Source organism: Garra rufa, chromosome 4 (assembly GCF_049309525.1).
Source record: "Garra rufa chromosome 4, GarRuf1.0, whole genome shotgun sequence".
Taxonomy (NCBI): Eukaryota; Metazoa; Chordata; class Actinopteri; order Cypriniformes; family Cyprinidae; genus Garra; species Garra rufa.
In genome coordinates this window covers 23,468,146-23,488,471 of record NC_133364.1, presented here as the reverse complement: position 1 = coordinate 23,488,471, position 20,326 = coordinate 23,468,146, and the positions used below count along the sequence as shown (strand labels likewise).

At 34.9% G+C, this 20,326-nt stretch overlaps 1 protein-coding gene across 2 annotated transcripts in view; it reads left to right on the top strand.

Annotated features, from left to right (window-relative positions):
• ppfia2 (PTPRF interacting protein alpha 2) overlaps nt 1-20,326 on the top strand; it is a 264,592-nt gene that overhangs the window by 176,316 nt on the left and 67,950 nt on the right. For both annotated transcript variants that reach the window (XM_073838874.1, XM_073838872.1), the window contains exon 3: nt 13,804-13,905. In XM_073838874.1, coding sequence (XP_073694975.1) covers nt 13,804-13,905 — 102 coding nt within the window. The remainder of the gene's footprint in view (nt 1-13,803; nt 13,906-20,326) is intronic.

Here is a 20,326-nt window from a genome sequence, read left to right as displayed (position 1 = left end):
AGATTTTAGATTTTTTTTTAACGTGGCACTAAAACACTGTTGTACACTTTGATATAACCATTTTTTACATCAAAAGAAGACTTAAAATGGCCAAAGTTTTTAGTGAGTAATTGGCGTCTGTAAATCTCAGGTTCTGTGACCAATATTTGCAGAGCTTTGATGACTGATGATCAAAAAAAAAAAAAAAAAAAGTTAAAAGTTGTGCTGTCAATTGATTAAAAAAACTAATTAATCACACATTTTTCTGAAATGAATCGCAAGTAGGAAATAAACCCCAAACTCATTTTAGAACACCACCTCGCACCATTATTGCATATATATATACTGTAAGTTTCAAATTTACCCATCACTATAGAAAGCATTGTCAATCTAGAAAAGAGCTTAGAAAACACAGTTTCTGACACAAAATACTGTTGTGTTCAAAATATTGAAACATTTCAAAGGGAAAAAGGAGCCTTAAAGGTTCTGTAGGAGAAGCTTGATCTGATGGGTTCTCCTTAAAAGTCAGCAACTTCAGACTCCATTCGTCTTGTTCATTGCTGGTATTCACAGCTGGTTAATGGGTGATGCATGGGCTGACATTTGCAGAATGTGTGTGTGTGTGTGTGTGTGTGTGTGTGTGCATGTGTGTTCTGCTGCCTGACTGCTCCACTAGATTGGTTTTAAATTGAGAATGTGTGACACTCATTACACGAGGGTGGGGCCGTGTTCTCATTCGCCCTCAGCTCTACTGCCCTGCAATGCTGAGAATGGCTTTTTATGAATAACAAATGCAGCATATGTTTATGAATAAGTCAGAGATTTCTTGATTTTTTTATCCCCCATTAAAACAGAACATGCCACATGTTGCAAAGGGGGAATATAAAGGTCAAAAACAAATAACTGACCTTTGTTTTGCATCGGAAAGGCCTGAGATGGGCCTAATTTTTCCCTCCTCTCACTATCATTGCTCTGTCCTTGTCACGCTTCTGTCTCCTGCTATTAAAGTGAAGTTAGCAAGCTGTGTTGTCACCGTGGGTTGCTCAGAGAGCATGCTGGGGTTTTTTCCTGAAAGGCAGTACAAAACAAAAAACGTTTTAAGTTCCACGCAACCTGCTGCTTTCATTTTTTTTCTTTTGTCCTAGATGCAAAGACTTGATTTTTACACCTTCTAGTGGTAAAACCCACTGATCCAATGCTAAGGTGTACAATCAAGCCCAAAATTATTCATACCCCTGGCAAATTCTGACTTAAAGTTACTTTTATTCTTATTCTTATTATTTGGACCGGAAATGACACAGGCTTCTCCCAAAAGATAATAAGACGATGTACAAGAGGCATCATTGTGGAAAAAAAAAAAAAAAAATCTTTCTCAGCTTTTATTTACATTTGAACAAAAAGTGGCATGTCCAAAATTATTCATACCCTTTGCAAACTGTCACAGTCTATGGGAAAATTCCAAAGTTCTATACCATTCCAGATAGTCCAAGCTGTTCTAAAGCATCCTGATTACCCTGATTCATTGGGAAAAGATGTTTTAATCAACTCAACAGTTGAAAAACAGAAGCTTTCTGCTGTTGGTTTGTGGACAGTCATGGCTAATGCCTCGTTTCCACTGAGCGGTATGGTACGGTACGGTACGGAACGGAACGGTACGCATTTATTTGCGTTTCCACTATCAAAAGTTGTGAATGGTACCAAAATGCAGAACTGTACCGTACCACTTTTTGGGTACCCTTCCGTTGTGGTACCTAGCACAGTGGAACGGTACTAAAGGGTGGAGCTAGACTCACTGCAGAGCGTTGATTGGTTGACAGAGAATCGTCACTTGCGCGTGCTACAGAACGACAACGCAACACAAGAGGCGCCATTTTTAAAACACACACAACACCTTGCAAAACAATGCCACCGCGAAACATAACTCGCGAATGTCCTCCATTGATGTTTGCGGTCTTAGCTTTCTTCTTTGCGCGAGAATGACGTCAAGCTACTTTCCGTCATACACCACGCCTATCAAGTAAGGGTACTGTCGGCAGTGGAAACGCTAGCCAATTCATGGTTTTCCGACCCGACCCGTACCGTACTGTACCGTACTGTACCGTACTGTACCGTACCACTCAGTGGAAACGAGGCATTAGACAAAGGAGCTCACTGAGGACCTGCAGCAGTGCATTGTGGCTGCTCACAAGTCAGGAAAGGGCTATAAGACCATATCTAAATGTTTTGAAGTTCCAGTGGCTACAGTGCAAAATATTATTAAAAACACAAGACGTTCCTTGCTGGAATGGAATATTTTCATCCGTTTTCTCATCTAGTGGATGAAAACCATTATACAGTAGTAGCACATTTGTGATCATTTATGTCCATATCGCAAACGATAGGGGAATCATTATGTGCTGAAGTTTAATATTTAGGGTTAAGGGGTTTGTAATATTAATAGTGGAGCTTGCTAAGTATTGCATCAGAAGATGTTAATAGCTTTCCCTCAGCGCTGTACTTATTCTTGATTTTGTTTTAACTGTGGATCAACCAGAATAGCAGCTTTGCGCTGTCACACTGTCCTCTGTTCTTTCTAACGACTGTCACGAGGAGGACAGAATTAGCCGCCAGCGTCCACGAGAAGCGTTAAATCCCTTGGCTGTAATTACCCCCTCTGCGGATTTATGGACGCCTCTACATCGAAGTGTCGACCGCTCTCAGGTCTGCACCCAAAGGTCAGAGTAAATCAAGCCCAGTGGTCCCAGACCCTGGGTTCATACGGACACACCAGCCTGGAGTGGGTCTGTGACATGGCTTTGAGCTACTGATGGATTTATACAGGTTTAGCCTTAAACTGCTGTCCTCATGCTGCGAGAGAGATGCTTTATACAGGATGAGTGCTGTCGGGGGACCGAGTCCGCTGAGGGCCGTGTTGCAAATTGCCTTGGATTGTGAGGAATCAAGCATTAGATTTTTCAGGCAATTAAAATAAACGATTAGTGTTAATTCAAAGTTGACTTTTCCTCTCATAGCATCGTGCTTGTTTAATTAAATTGTAAACTGTTGAATGCAGATCATCCCTTTAGAAGAATATATATAGTTTCTAACACCATTGTCATTAATTAACAGCTACTTCGAGCTCATTATTCTCAGAGTGCTTTAATTGGAAACTCGAATTGGTGCCAACTGCTTTTTTTCAATGGAGAAAAATTGTTTGTATACATTTATAAGGCTATTGCATTCTCACCCTGTACCCTATAGGTTGATATACTGATAAAAGTAAAATAAAAATCAATTTTTATATATTTTTATATTACAGTTTTAAAAAGTATAGAATTAAAAATGTATAAAACAGTGCTCCTCTGCTTCTTTGAGTGGGTTCTTCAACTTTTTCTTCGACTTCTGCTTCTTCAACGTAGACTTTTTCTTCGAGTTCAGCTTTCTCAACTTTTTCTTCGACTTCTGCTTCTATGACTTCACATTTCTGCTTCTCTGACTTTTTCTTCAACTTCTTCTTCTTTAGCTTTTTCAACTTCTATTACTTCGACCTCTTCCCATTTCTGCTTCCTCGACTTTTTTTCCAACTTCTGATTTTTTGACTTTTTCTTCAACTTCTGCTTCTTCTAGTTTTTCGACTTCTGCTTTGACTTTTTCTTCAACTTCTGCTTCTTTGACCTTTTCTCCATCTTCTACTTCTACTTTTTTGACTTCTGCTTCTTAGACTTTTTCTTTGATCTTTTCTTTGTCTTCTACTTCTACTTTTTCGACTTCTGCTTAGACTTTTTCTTTGATCTTTTCTTCGTCTTCTACTTCTACTTTTTCGACTTCTGCTTCTTAGACTTTTTCTTCAACTTCTGATTCTTCAACTTTGACTTTTTCTTCGACTTCTGATTCTTTGACTTCAATGTTTTCTTCGACTTTTGCTTCTTCAACTTTTTCTTTGACTTCTGCTTCTATGACTTTACAGTTCTGCTTTCTTAACTTTTTCTTTGACTTCATCGACTTTTTCGACTTTGGCTTCTTTTACTTTTTCTTCGACTTCTGCTTTGACTTTTTCAACTTCTGCTTCTTTGACTTTTTCTTCGACTTCTGATTCTTTGACTTCAATGTTTTCTTCGACTTTTGCTTCTTCAACTTTTTCTTTGACTTCTGCTTCTATGACTTTACAGTTCTGCTTTCTTAACTTTTTCTTTGACTTCATCGACTTTTTCGACTTTGGCTTCTTTGACTTTTTCTTCGACTTCTGCTTCTTTGACTTTTTCAACTTCTGCTTCTTTGACTTTTTCTTCGACTTTTGATTCTTTGACTTTGATGTTTTCTTCGACTTTTGGTTCTTCAACTTTGACGTTTTCTTCAAGGTCTGCTTCTTCAACTTTTTCTTTGACTTCTGCTTCTACTACTTTACAGTTCTGCTTTCTTAACTTTTTCTTTGACTTCAACTTCTGCTTCTTTGACTTTTTCTTTGTCGTCTTTGACTTTTTTGACTTCTGCTTCTTCGACCTCTTCTCATTTCTGCTTCTTCAACTTTTTTTGACTTCTGATTTTTCAGCTTCTTCGACTTAAGCTCATTCGACTTTTTCAGCTTCTGCTTCTATGACGACTTCTCATTTCTGCTTTTTCAATTTATTCTTTGAGTTCTGATTCTTTGACTTCTTTGACTTTTTATATACATTTATATGCTATTGCATTCTCATACTGTGCTAAAATGTGCTAATCTATGTTTTTTATTACATAGTTTAAAAATCAATGAAACAATTATAAAATTCATAATTATAATACTTTTTTTTTCAAAATAAAAATATACATTTTTAAAATTTGGTACTTTTTTATTGTTAGTATTCAGATTGAAATACAAACAGTTTTTTATATTCTCTCTGAAATGTTTTGTGATTATTTCTTTACTATTAAAACAGATAAAGATATTCTACTAAAATATCTCTTGTGAGTTGTGAAAGTATGTGAAAGACTATAAAACCAAATAAAAAGTGACTGGAGAGCACTATTCAGTGATGTTGTATAATTTTATTATAATGCCAACAGAGCCATTGAAAATATATCAAATTTTTTCTATTATGCCCATCAACCATAACCTAAATTTTCACTTTTTTTCTGGAGATTATCCAAAAAAAAAAGTACGGGACCCAAGAGCTGTTACAAATATCCATTAGTGTATCCCCATATACATGCTGACCTGTTTCTGTAAACACGCTTCAGAAAAAGGTTGCTTCTGGAAGAGATGCTGGTAGATTCATATATGACCTTCTTTAATATTTAAAGGAGGGAAATGAGATGTGCTGAGTGCTGATGGTCACATAGGCCTTTTCTCCTTCTCGTTCTAATGCCATCGGTTAGCTTTGGTTAGATGCTTTACTGACCTGGAGCCAGTCAAGACTGACACCCTCCAAAAGCAATGCAATATAAAGCAGCTTGTTGCCATTGCAGACTGTAAAGTGAATGTGTTTTTTAACAGATTCATTTCAGTGTTAAAGGCATAGTTTAAAAATGAAAATTCTGTCATTTATTACTCACCCTCATGTCATTCCAAACCTGTAAGACCTTTGTTTATATTCACAACACAAATTAAGATATTTTTGATGAAATCCGAGGGCTTTCTGACCCTGCATAGACAATAATGGAGCTACCACATTCATCATAAATGTGAAAATTTTACTGTTACTGTACAACTAAAGAAGTAGTTTCTAAAGCCTTGCGTGCAACACAGACAAAGACAGGAACTCCATACGCCATATGATGCATCTCTGAGCTTGTGTGTGCCCCATGGGACATTCTGTAAATAAAGCTTTACAGCCTCCATTAAAGATTCATCAAACGCAGAACATCCTCAGTCTAGAATTTAATGGGTGTGTGGTTGTATATCATCCGTGCAGCTGTTAAAATTCCTGTCTGCCTTAGTAGTAGACTTTTTTGATTTGTTTATGATAAAGCATCGCTCCCAGTTCTCTGCCGTTTCATTTTATTTCATTAGTTGTTGTGCTGCACTATGGGAATGCTCCATCATGCCACTTTACATGAGTGTTTCTCAAGAGCCGCAGGTGCATTTGAAGGTGATTTTAAGGTGCATACCCTACTCGGTCTTTCATCCATTCCGCTTTTTAAACAGCCCATCGCTCCCAGGAGCGCGTCTTATCCAACTGAAAAAGTGTTTTGAGTCAATCCAAATAGAATAAATGACATGTGCTAAGGCTTTCACACTGACTGGTTGGGAGTCTTCGAGAAATTTCTTTGTAGGCTTTGTCAAACCCAGACACTTCAAACATGCTATTTCCTAGGGGAAGACCAGGTTTGGTCTGGTTCCTTGATGCAGTTCTTGCATCTGCCTTTCAAATGGGGTGGTCTTTGTCATTCAGACTTTACACTTCTCACTGGTGAGATTGCCAACTTACATGGTTTTGGTGCCTTTTTAGATGATATGAATGGGAGTTAGAGTAATTGTTCACTGCCATGTTATTCCAATCCCACTTTCTTTCTTCTGGGAAGCACAAAAGGAGAAAAATTTGACTTTGAATGTTCACGCTGCTCTTTTCCATACAAGACAACTTTCAATGTACAGGGACTGTCAAGCTCCAATAAAGATTAAATAGCAAATAGCAAAATATATGTAGTCCATGTGACTTTCAGTATTTCTCAAACCATATGATGGTTTTGTGTGAGGAACAGAGCAAATGAAAAGAAAGAATGAAAGACTTACATTATGAGGGGAGCTATTGTTTTGATGACGTGAAATGGTTGCACTCAGTGAGCTACTTTGTGCTACCGGTTGCTATTTTGACCGCAACACAACCCGGAAAATAAAATACTGATATGATGACCACAGCTACTGAAAGATCTTACAGGTGGCGATGGATATAAACGTAGGCTTAAACCAAATGTCATAACATAGATTTTTCCCCACATGGAGTGCAAACGTCCCTCGATATCGAGTAAAATCCACGCTGAGAAACTCCTTCAGTGGATGCGACGTCATGACAAGCAGCAGCATGTTTACATCCTGCCGGGATGGCATCTAACGTTTCTTGTCTTTGCCATTTATAAGCTCTTTCAATAGCTGTGGTCTACTCAAAGCCTCAAAGACATCAGGGCTAAAGTGGAGAGAACAAAGACACTGGTCTTTAGAAAGTTTTACTTGTCCACAGTAGTGTTGTCACAATACTGGAATTTCTAACTTCGATACGATACCTTGAAAAATATCGATATTCAATACTATTTTCGATACCACAGAGAAAAAAACAGCCACAATATTAAGGGGGTAAATTTCTGTTTTAATTTAAAGATAAATATAACAAGTCTAGAACATGACAATGAGGTATATGCATATGTACACTTCTACAGCCCTGTTCAGCTTCTTAGCTTCATTTGAGTTTGCTTCATACTTTCTTTGCTGTTCAAATACAACTGGTAGTGTAGGTCGTAAACTTTTTTTTTTTCTTCTTAGACCACACTTTTAAAATTAACTGAACTGATCTAACTAATCTTAGAACTTAAGTTAATGGTAAAAGATATTTGTTAACATTAGTTAACATGAATAAACAATGAAAAATACTTCCAAAACATTTATTAATCTTAGTTAAAAGTTAATTTAAACTATAATTTACTAACACATGAACTAATTGAAATCCAAAGTTCTATCGGTTGATATTTTTTACTGGACCAGAGCTAACATGATCCGTTGTATTTTTATTACCTACCGTTATCAAAGATTAAAATATACTGTAACAAATGCATTGCTCATCGTTCATAAATGCTGGTTAATAGATTAACATTATTTGATGAACAGATCTTAATGCTGGATTCATAATCACCGATCCACGCAAGCAAACATGCGTGCATCACACACGAAAACAATGCTCAGTTGTTCACTGGATAGACATTAAGACAAATTGCAGAATTTAAAGGTTGTATCAGCGATTTCTAGCCTGAAACATAAAGTGTCAATTTCAGCTGACCTTTCATCACGATCCGCTCGCTGCCTGCCCCATAAATTGTCTGTGAAAAAAACGCGTCTCTCTGGTCAGCCTAGGGTCCGAGATATGCCAAAAAAACTTTCGCTCCGCCTCCCTCACATCCCTGCACCAGTAGGAAAGTCCACAACACCAAACCCCTGACGCTGATTGGTTGGAACACTGTTTGTTTATCTGTGGAAAGGTTGGTAGTGCCGATTGTTTTTTTAAAGCTTTGACAGGCCCTGATTACCATATGCATTTGTTGTATTGAAATGAGCAGCCAAATATTGTTCAGAAATTCTCTTTTGTGTTCATGAAAGAAAGTTATATGGGATTGGGTACAAAATGATAGGTTGAAAATGAAGGTTGGTAAATGGTGAAACATTTTTTGTGTCTCCGTCAGGTGCTCACCTGTTAAACAAAGCCTATATAAAGCTTAGCATGTACTAGTTTGCCATGGTAACACCTCAGGAGGTGGGAAGTTACCATTTATAGCTTTGCTTTATATTAAATTGATAAACAAGATATTCATGTATTTTTGTAGTTTGAGTTATACTTTGTTTTAAGAAACATTTTTAACATACCTCTTAAAAAACTGGGTAAAAATTCACTTTGACACCTTACTTGAAAATTTTAACAAGTCTATCCATTTTTTTCTCTTGCCGTTGTTTAAAGCGGTGTAGAACATGTTGTAATTATGCCTGTCTCTCCCCTTAGACTAACACCTCTGCACCACCACGTCTCTAATCAACACTTTTTAATTAGCGCTTTGCTAACTCATCCACAGTGACGTGTGTGCCAAACTGAACCGAGTGACTTCTGCTAGACAGCAGTGTCGTCAACATGCCCATTATGGGCATCTGCCAGCAGCGGCCCTCTGGGCCCTGGTGCAGTGTGCGTGTATGGGATAACTATGGTGAGATATGTAGTTGCATTTCATGAGGGATTCTGGAGTCAAAGACCTCAGGCTGGTTGAGTCCTTCCTGGCTGCTTCTCATAACACTCTGTGGAGATTAATTATGACATTTCACTCTCCTCATTAACCAAGCAAGTCATCTGTCATGACAAACCAAGGCATGGTGCAAAAGTTCATATGCTGCATGTTAACATGGGTTTTTGTCATAACCAGCTGTGACCGCTAAAACCATCAAACAATTAGACAATTTTAAAAAGCTTGGGTTGTGTATTTAGCATGTCACACAAGGATTTCACTCTATATCATTGGCCTTTAGAATCCTTGAGGGGAAAATCAATGGTACGGCTTTTGGTTTAAATCTACGCTTATATCCATTGCCACCTGTAAGCTCTAAGTAGTATTTTATTTTCTGAGTTGTGTTGCGGTAAAATAGCAACTCAGCTAGTAGCTCATCGAGTGCAGCTATTTCACGTCATTGAAATAATGGCACTCCCATAGTCTAAAAATGTATAAAACTATGTATTTTTTAAATAAAGAAAATCTTTAATGGGTTTTCTACTACATATTTCAGTAAGAGACATCATTTACATTATATAAAGTCATATAAGTCTTAAAGGAGAAGTTCACTTCCAGAACAAAATAATTATAGATAATGTGCTTACTATGTATCATCCAAGATGTTTACGTCTTTCTTTTAAGTTGTAAAGAAATTATGTTTTTTGAGGAAAACATTTCAGGATTTTTCTCCATGTAGTGGACTTCTATAGTGCCCCAAGTTTGAAGTTCTAAAATGCAGTTTAAATGTGGCTTCAAACGATCCCAAATGCGGTTATAAACAGTCCCAGCCCAGGAAGAAGGGTCTTGTTTATCAAAACGTTTTTTTTAATTATACTTTTATACTTTTTAACCTCAAATGCTCGTCTTGTCTTGCTCTGCCTGAACAGTTTTTTTCCTGATTCAAGACAGTCTTTGTCCATATTATTTTTTCCCTCAACCCCAACAATGGGTTGGTGCTTCTGTAGCGACGTAGGACGATTTTGATTTTTGAAGTTAATGGAGAAAATAAAATAGAAGTTTTTTGACATACCTTAACTGTCTTGAACTGGAAAAAAACAGACAGAGCAAGACAAGACGAGTGTTTGAGGTTAAGTATTGTCATTTTATTTGAAAAATAACCAATTGTTTCCCTAGATAGGAACCTTCTTCCTCGGCTGGGGCCGTTTACAACCTCATTCAGGATCATTTGAAGCCGCATTTAAACTTCTTTTTGAAAGTTCAAACTCAGGGCACCATTGAAGTCCAGTACATGAAGAAAAATCCTAAAATGTTTTCGTCAAAAAACAACTAAAGAAAGAAAGACATGAACATCTTTGTTGACAATGGGGTGAGTACATTATCTGTAATTTGTTGTTCTGGAAGTAAACTTCTCCTTTAATACCTGGGGTTCCCTTCGATGCGGGTCTTTAAGAAGTTTTATTCTTCCACAGATATCTTCCCATTCTTTTCTCCTCTTCTTATCGCTAGAAAAGCAGTGAAAACTTGCCCTTTAACTGAAAATTACAACCCAAAGCCGCACAATGTGGCATTCTATCAGTATTTTATTTCCCGAGTTGTGTATTCTAAGTTGTGTTGTGGTAAAAATAGCAACAGGCAGTGACAGTAGCTCATTTTCAAAATAATGGAGCCCCTCCATAGCCAAAAATATGTAAAAACAAAGTGTATTTTTTAAATAATGCCACATATTTCAGTAAGAGACATAATTTACGTTATATTAAGTCATAGAAGTCTTAATACCTGTTATTCCCTTTAAACCTTGGCATGGAATTGACCCTGGTAAACAACTTGGTATTGGTATAGAGAGTAAAATGCAACCAGTGTGAAACATATACCCCTAGATAATCCTGGATTGAGTTACCCAAGGATTTAAAATGATTTATGAAGTGAGAAAAGCTTGTATTTAGTCTTGATTTTATACAGCACCAGTAATATGGTAGATTCTCAATTATTAAGCTCTGTGAGATGTGGGATGAAAATGTTTGTGCTCACCTTTTTCTCACTGGAGGGACCTTCACACACTAATGAGACTGTCAGATGTTGAGCCAATGCTTTACCCACCCCACATTTACCACCTAAGGGCAGCGTATAGGATCCCCACACAGTGATTTGGTTTGATCTTGGAACGCTGACCTTTGACTCCACAAAACACTTCAGGGAGGTTTGTTTCAGAGGCAGAGCTGCTAGAGAGGGGAGTTTTGATCATAACTGATCGTAATTCCAGCCCATGTAGAGCTGGGTTCGCTGTTAGACAGTGTTTTTCTATGTGTGCGCTGGTGCGTGTATGTTCACAGTGATGAATCTTAAAGCTTCCCAAGATGAAAACTCTGAGATCTTGTTGTATTTGTACTTTGAAGATTGCCTCAAGCAAATCCCCTTTGAACAGCTACATAAAGCCTGGATACAACTTTGCTCACACACATATACTGTACAGTATGTTCTTGTCTGTCTTACAGTAACACCATGTTAATCAATGCCATCACAGCATTGAGTTAAGGTACATATAGTACATCTCATACCATGAGTTAACCTTGCCAGCTACCACAAGACTTCTACTGGGGTCTTTGATGGCCAGCTGGATTGAGTCCTGTTGAATTATCCTTCTATATTCAGAGGAGTATTGCAGAGGACAAGCTTAGATCAATACCCCAGTGAGTTATTGTCCTAGACATCTACCTTTGCATGATCCCAATCTCTCCTGTATGGTGGGCTTGTCATCGTCCACCAAGTTCATGTTTATCAATCGAGGTGTCCGCTGTAGAGATTTCAACTCTTGGCAATTTAAATAAGACCTCTGATCCTTGCCATCAATCAACCGTCATATAGTTGTAAAGTTCCCTTTATATTCTGGCTGCACCCCCTCCATCGTATCCATTGCGATGAGATATGTACATCATCTGAAAGATGAATAAATAAGCTTCCCATCGATGTATGGTTTGTTAGGATATGACCAAGATATACTATTTGAAAATCTGAAATCTAAGGGTGGCAAAAAATCTAAATATTAAGAAAATCACCTTTAAAGTTGTCCAAATGAAGTTCTCAGCAATGCATATTACTAATCAAAAATTAAGTTTTGATATGTTTATGGTAGGAAAATTACCAAATATCTTAATTATAATAATAATTACTTAATATCCTAATGATTTTTGGCATTAAAAAAATCGATAATTTTGACCCATACAATGTATTTTTTTACTATTGCTACAAATAGTAATAGCTGAGAGAAGGAAGGTTGGGGGTACTGTTGCTATAAAATTGGTTGTCACTTAATTTCATATTTTATTCAAACCTAAACAGTTCATAATGGTATAATTTTTACTCAGGTGTGCTTTGGGATGATTCATGTTCCTTTTTTTTTTTTTACTTTTGCCTGTCCCTGGGTTGATTCATTGTGCTTTTTTTTTTTAAACTGTTACCAAAGTTGTAGTTGAGGTTATAGGGTTGCAGGGTGACTTCAATCTGTATTGTTCTTCACATTTGCTTATTGGGGCACCTAAATGTACCATGTAAAAACAATTGCATCACCACTTACGTCATACTCCATATACAGGCCCTATTCAATTCCCGTCCCCGTTTCCACCATTCCTGAAATCCTCTTAGTGGCCCCGAATTCAGATTACCACAAGTACATTGAATCTGTACCTTTCACTCATGTGGGATTTTGCTTTCCCAGATGTGAAAAATTCCACATTGTTGTCATTTCCCTCGTGGCATTTGCTGGAAATTTCTGGGTCATAAAAAAATAAAGGGAACCCAGCTATCAAGACTTGTGTGGCTTAATATACTGAAATATCCTATTAAACCTATAAAAGATTTACGTTTTATACATATTTTGGACTATGGGGGGGAACCATTTTTTCGATGATGTGAAATGGCTGCACTCGGTGAGCTACTGGCGCTACCTGTTTCTATTATTACCACAACACAGTAAAATAAAATACTGAGACGATGCCACATTGTGCAACTTTTGGTTGTAATTTTCCGTCAAAGGGGAACAAGAGAAGCGATGTAAGTTTTTACTGCTTTCCTAGCGATAGGAAGATGAGAAAAGAATGGAAAGATGCCTGTGGACCTGCATCTTTGTTCTCTTGGCTTTAGCCCTGATGCCTTTGAGGCTTTTAGTAGACCATAGCTACTCAAATAGCTTATGAATGGCAAAAACAAGAAATGTTAGATGTCATCCAGGCAAGATATAAACTTGCCAATGCTTGTCATGATGCTGCAGCCACTGATGAAGTTTTTTAGCATACATTTTGTTTGATATCCGGCAGCATTTAGACTCCTTGTGGGAAAAAAATCGATGAAACAGCTTTTGGTTTAGGCCTACGCTTATATTCATCACCACCTGTAAGGTCTTTCAGTAGCTGTAGTCATCATAACAGTATTTCCTTTTCCAGGTTGTGTATTTTGAGTTGTGCTGCAGTAAAAATAGCAACAGGTAGTGCTAGTAGCTCACTGAGTGCAACCATGTCACCGAAAATAATGGCGCCCCTACCTCCTGGATGACTACCGTCCTGCAAACTTCAGTTTGAACACGACAGCAAGACAGCTTCTTGTTATTTTCATGTAATTCCAAATGCTTTGATTAGCTGGTTCAGGTGTGTTTGATTAGAGTTGGAGCTAAACTCTTTGTGATGGTAGCCCTTAAGAAGCAGGGTTGGCTACCCGTAGTAAAAGTTTAACCATGAGCAGCAGCTTTCTTGGTGCTCCTCAACTCATGTCTGATCCTGCTCCTGCTATGGGAGGGTCAATGTCCTGCAGAGTTTATCTCCAACCTACTCTAATCTCACACTTGCCTAGAAGTTTCCAGATGTTTCAGGTGTGCTTGACAAGGATGCATTGTCCTTTAGCAAACCCTCATTTCTTTAGTCAGTGCATGTGACGTTAAAATGTCTGTTTGGTGTGTTGCAGGAGTTTGCCGCCCTGACGAAAGAGTTGAACGCCTGCAGGGAACAGCTGCTGGAGAAGGAGGAGGAGATTTCAGAGCTGAAGGCCGAGAGGAACAACACCAGAGTGAGTTCGCACACTGTGTCTTCTAGGCACTTCAAAGAACAGATTGTGTTCCTCAACTGTCAACCATTTTGGAAAGTTGTACTTGCTTATAAAAAAGCCAATTATTTAACAGATGCCCACCCAATGACTCGTGCATCAAATTCCTAAAGTTTTGTCGGAGCCAGGATGTTTGTGCTTGCTCCAAACTGGTTTTAATGAACTGAAACCAGAGTCTGTTGAGATGCTTGCTTTAGAGTCACAACATTCTTACTTTGATATGCCATGCACCACCTTTCATTGGGACTTTGTCAGTTGAGCGATATCTTTATCCTTGTAGCGGTGAGATCATAATTCCCTGTAAGTCAAGATAACAGGCTGGCGTTTTTCAATAAAATTGTCACCAAGCATTTGCATTGAATGCAGAGAAGCTGCCAAAACGTCTGACAAGACACAGCACTCTGGCTATCACTTCTGTTTCACAAGAAAGTAGTCATTCTCACATCTTCTGCTTCATTTTCACCTCAATTCTTTTCCTGCACCCCTAAGTGCCAGCCTGAGTCACCGTGCTAATGCAGGCCGGCGTGCCAGCCTCCACGCTGCAATTCAATTAATTACTAACGTTGCTTAGCCACAGCCAAACGTTTGAAGAGTCAATTATGGAATTGAGGATATCGGAGGGTATTAAAAACCAGAGGGAAGCATAGATCGAGGGGGATAAGGGGGTGTAGTGGAATGGAAAAGAGAAGAGGTCGAGTGCGATTAGCAACAGACTCTGGGAGCAGCATTTCAAGCAGAGTTTCTAATCTTACACAGGGAACAGCTAATGCGACCGCGAGTGAAGTATTTAACCCGAAGCTGGTCTAGAGAGACTCTGCAATGCATCAGTCATTATGGAAAAGGTCATATCTTAATCATTTTGAGACTGCGTCCCAGTTTGGGTACCATAAACATTCCATAAAAGTTTTAAAAGTGGTTTTAATATCTTTACTAATAAACTTTTCTTTATAAAGTGGAAAAAATAGTTGGTGTGCTTGTGGTCATACAATATCAAATGCTGTCAAACAGTCAGAATCAATGACAAAGAAAGAAAATAAAACTTAGTAAGTGAAGTAAGTAAGGGGAGATGAGGTCATGAAAATGCAATATTAAAGGGATAGTCCACCCAAAAATGAATTCTGTCATTAATTACTTACTCTCATGTCATTCCAAACCCATAATTCTACACAAATTAAGATATTTTAAGACTATTTTAATGATGTACTTACTACCTTTCTGGGCCTTGAACGTCAGTTGCACTGCTGTCTATGCAGGGTCAGAAAGCTCTTGGATTTCATCAAAAATACCTTAATTTGTGTTCTGAAGATGAACGAAGGACTTACGGGTTTGGAACACCATGAGAGTGAGTAATTAATGACAGAATTTTAATTTTTAGATGAACTATCCCTTTAACAGAAAAAAATGAGGCAGGTTGATGCAATGTACTTTTACACAGGATGCCTTCTCAAGTAAAATGACACAATGTTACTGTACATATATTGATTTAAGATCAATTCTGAGATGCATGTATTAGCTAATGGCTGTGTCTACTGACGGCACCAGTGTGAATCTGATCCACCAAAACAGACACACGCAGAGGGAGAGAGAGAAACCTAACCTGCATTATCCGGCTATAGGGGTTGTTTTAGTGCTGAGCTGGCGCTGGGAAAGACAGAGGCTGGCACAGACCGAGGGTTATGAATGAGAGAGCAAGGAACTGAGCAGAAATAGAAAGGTCAGCTTCTCTATAGGTCTCTAGAGCAGCAATGCTACAGTACTGCCAGTACAGCCCTCAGGCAGGTACATGTGCTGCTGCAGCCCTAATGCTGCTTTACATTTCACTGGAAAACTCTGAATTTCCAACTAGCTACTTGGTGACTCCACTCGAAGTTGAACTCCCTACTTGGAAAATCGGAATTTCGCAGAAATAAACAACCACATTCTTTTAGCTATTGTTTTTGTTTTGCATTTATTCTAGTTTTAGCTTTAGCTTTAACTTTATTTTTGGATTAGTATCAGTATTAACTTATGCTTAAGGTTAATTTGAGGTTTATATTTAGTTTTATATCTAGTTTTAGCTTTAGTTGTAGGTAGCATTTTAGTTTTATAATTATTTTTAGACTAAGTGTTAGTTTAGCGTAAGCTTAGTTAAAGGGTTTAGTTTTAGTATAAAGTTAGTTTTAGTATAAAGTTTAAAACTTAAAGTAAAACTTTAAGTTTTAAATTTAGTTTTAGTTTTTGGTTAAGTATTAATGTTAGATTTCATTTAGTTTAAGGGTTTAGATTCGTCATTTTTGCTTAAGTTTTAAATTTAGTTTCAGTTTTGGATTAAGTTAGATTTATCATTTTTTGTTTAAGTTTTACATTTAGTTTATTCATTTTATATTTGATTTAGTTTTATTTAGTATTAGTTCTTTTTTATTTTAAAATTAGTTTTAGTTTTTGATTAAGTATTGTATATTTAATACTAGTATTAGTCATTTTTATTGCATTTTTAAATTTAGTTTTAGTTTTTGATTAGGTATTAATGTAAAATTTTATTTAGTTTAAGGGTTTAGTTGTAGTATTAGTGAAAGTTTTAAAATTAGCTTTAGTTTAGTTTGTTTTGACAAGTATTACTTGCAGATTTCATTTAGTTTAAGGGTTTTAGTTTTAGTATTAATTACATTTATTTACGTTTTAAAATTAGCTTTAGTTTTTGATTAGGTATTAATTTTAGATTTTGATTTCTTAAGGGTTTGGCTGTAGTATTTGTTACTTTTGTTTAAGTTTTAAATGTAGTTTTAGTTTTTGATCAGGTATTAATGTTAAATTTTATTTCGTTTAAGGGTTTAGTTGTAGTATTAGTTAGTTATTAGTTATTTTTATTTAGGTATTAAATTTAGTTGTAGTTTTTGATTAAGTATTAATGTTAGATTTCATTTAGTTTAAGGGTTTAGTTTTACCTTAGGTCTTTTTGTTAGGTTTTAAATTTTGGGTTTAGTTTTTGATTAAGTATTATATAAAATTTATTTAAGTTTAAAGGTTTTAGTATAAGTTATGTTTATTTATGTTTTAAATTTAGTTTTAGTTGTTGATTTAATATTAATTTTAGATTTCATTTAGTTTATAGGTTTAGTTTAAGTATTAGTTACTTAAAGGTTTAAATTTAGTTTTAGTTTTTGATTAAGGAATAATTTTAGATTTCATTGAGTTTAGGGGTTTAGTTTTGCTAATAATTACTTTTATTTAAGTTTTAAATTTAGCTTTAGTTTTTGGTTATGTATTCTTTTTCAGTTTTATTTACTTGATGGGTTTATTTTTAGTATTAGCTACTTTTATTTAAGTTTTTAATTTAGTTTTAGTTTTTGATTAAGTACTCATTTTAGATTTGGTTTATGGATTTAGTTTTAGTATTTTTTTTTTTATTTAAGTTTAAATATAGTTTTAGCATTCGTTTGTTGTTCTTTAGATTTAGCTAGTTTTTACTTTTAATCTTTATTAGTTTCATATTTAGTTTTTTTGTGGGTGTTTGATTGCACATCAACATGACACCCAGGGTGTTGTATGGTCACTTTTAAACAAATACAATGCATTAATTAATCAAAGTTCCTAATTATATGATAATGTAACATGTTTAGTATAAATTTACAGAGACAAATGTTTAATATTTCTCTCTGTTGATAATCGTACACTTGCGAAATAAATAACATTTTTATCCTCGCAATTAGTCAGAGATATCGAGTAGGGATATTCTGCATCCGGCTTGAGATGCAATTCAGCATCATTCTAAGCAGGTTTTCTGAGCAAGTGTATTTCAAAACAACATAAGCACCTTTTCTTTGGTCTCTCCATCCATAGTAATCTATGTCCACTTTGCTCATCTAAAGCCAGACGGTTCTCTCTCTCTCTCCACGGTGTCCTTGGGACTTTGGGGCCGAATTGATTTTTTATGCCATGTACCAGAGCAGAGAGTAACCACATTAACATAATCTCCTTTGTGCCGGGTCCAGGGGGTTTCAATTTGTTGTGTCTGCTTTATTGTTTCAAGTAATGTAATGGCTTTTCTTGTGTGTAATGTTGTTATCCATCTGAAAGGGTTCCCTTGTAAAATGAGAAAAGACAAAATGGTGTGTTAAGCACATGCCATTAATTTTCAAGTGAAGAATGTCCTTGAGGGTTTAGCGACATAACGAAAAAACTGACCTTATTTTGCAGTATGAGACTTTTAAATTCAGTTTTAGATTAAGTTTTACTTTCAGCTTTTAATGTAGTTTTAGTATTAGATTTATATTTAGCTGTAGTTTTGTTTATTTATAAATTAGTTTTAGATCAATGTATGTTTTTAACTTTGTCTTTAGATTTATCTTAAGCTTAGGTTTTATATTTAACTTTAGTTTATTATTACATTTTATATTAGGTTTTTGATTTAGCCTTAGTTTTAGAATGGTTTTATATTTTGTTTTAGATTTCAGATTTAGATTTAGCTTAAGCTTTAGTTTTTTCGAATGGTTTTATATCTAGATTTAAGCTTTACATTTTGTTTTAGATTTCAGATTTAGTTTTAGAATTAATATTAGTATTGGTTTTATATGTAGCTGTAGTTTTAGCTTTAGATTTAGCGTAAGCGTTAGTTGCAGATTTAGCTTAAGCTTTAGTTTTATAGTTAGCTTTAGTTTATTATTACATTTTAAATTACGTTTTTGATTTAGCCTTAGTTTTAGAATGGTTTTATATTTTGTTTTAAGCTTTACATTTTGTTTTAGATTTCAGCTTTAGATTTAGCTTAAGCTTTAGTTTTAGAGTGGTTTTATATTTAGATTTAAGCTTTACATTTTGTTTTAGATTTCAGATTTAGTTTTAGAATTAGTATTAGTTTTATATGTAGCTGTAGTTTTAGCTTTAGATTTAGCTTAAGCTTTAGTTTTATATTTTAACTTTAGTTTATTATTACATTTTAGATTAAGTTTTATATGTAGCTGTAGTTTTAGCTTTAGATTAGCTTAAGCTTTAGTTTTATATTTAACTTTAGTTTATTATTACATTTTAGATTAAGTTTTATATGTAGCTGTAGTTTTAGCTTTAGATTAGCTTAAGCTTTAGTTTTATATTTAACTTTAGTTTATTATTACATTTTAGATTAAGTTTTATATGTAGCTGTAGTTTTAGCTTTAGATTAGCTTAAGCTTTAGTTTTATATTTAACTTTAGTTTATTATTACATTTTAGATTAAGTTTTTGATTTAGCTTTAGTTTTAGAATTTAGGTTTATATTTAGTTGTAATATAAATTTTGGGTTAAGTTGTAAGTTCAGTTTTAGTTTACATTTTGTTTTTAGTTTACAATTTTAATTGTGGGTTAAGATTTAGGTTCAGTTTTAGATCAATTACTACATTTTGAATTATGGGTGGATTTATCTTTTAGATTTAATTTTATTTTTGATTTAAGCTTTACATTTTGTTTTAGATTTCAGATTTAGTTTTAGAACTAGTATGAGTTTTATATGTAGCTGTAGTTTTAACTTTAGATTAGCTGATAAATGTAGTTGTTTTAGATTTAATTTCCATCTTCAGTTGTTAATTTTAGATTTAGTTTCAGTTTTAGATCAATTACTAGATTTAGATTTTGGGTGGATTTATCTTTTAGATTTGATTTCAGTTTTAATTTAAGCTTTACATTTTGTTTTAGATTTCAGATTTAGTTTTAGAATTAGTATTAGTTTTATATGTAGCTGTAGTTTTAGCTTTAGATTTAGCTTAAGCTTTAGTTTTATATTTTAACTTTAGTTTATTATTACATTTTAGATTAAGTTTTATATGTAGCTGTAGTTTTAGCTTTAGATTTAGCTTAAGCTTTAGTTTTAGAGTGGTTTTATATTTAGATTTAAGCTTTACATTTTGTTTTAGATTTCAGATTTAGTTTTAGAATTAGTATTAGTTTTATATGTAGCTGTAGTTTTAGCTTTAGATTTAGCTTAAGATTTAGTTTTATATTTTAACTTTAGTTTATTATTACATTTTAGATTAAGTTTTATATGTAACTGTAGTTTTAGCTTCAGAGTTAGCTTAAGCTTTAGTTTTATATTTAACTTTAGTTTATTATTACATTTTAGATTAAGTTTTATATGTAGCTGTAGTTTTAGCTTTAGAGTTAGCTTAAGCTTTAGGTTTATATTTTAACTTTAGTTTATTATTACATTTTAGATTAAGTTTTATATGTAGCTGTAGTTTTAGCTTTAGATTTAGCTTAAGCTTTAGTTTTATATTTAACTTTAGTTTATTATTACATTTTAGATTAAGTTTTATATGTAGCTGTAGTTTTAGCTTTAGATTTAGCTTAAGCTCTAGTTTTATATTTAACTTTAGTTTATTATTACATTTTAGATTAAGTTTTATATGTAGCTGTAGTTTTAGCTTTAGATTAGTTTA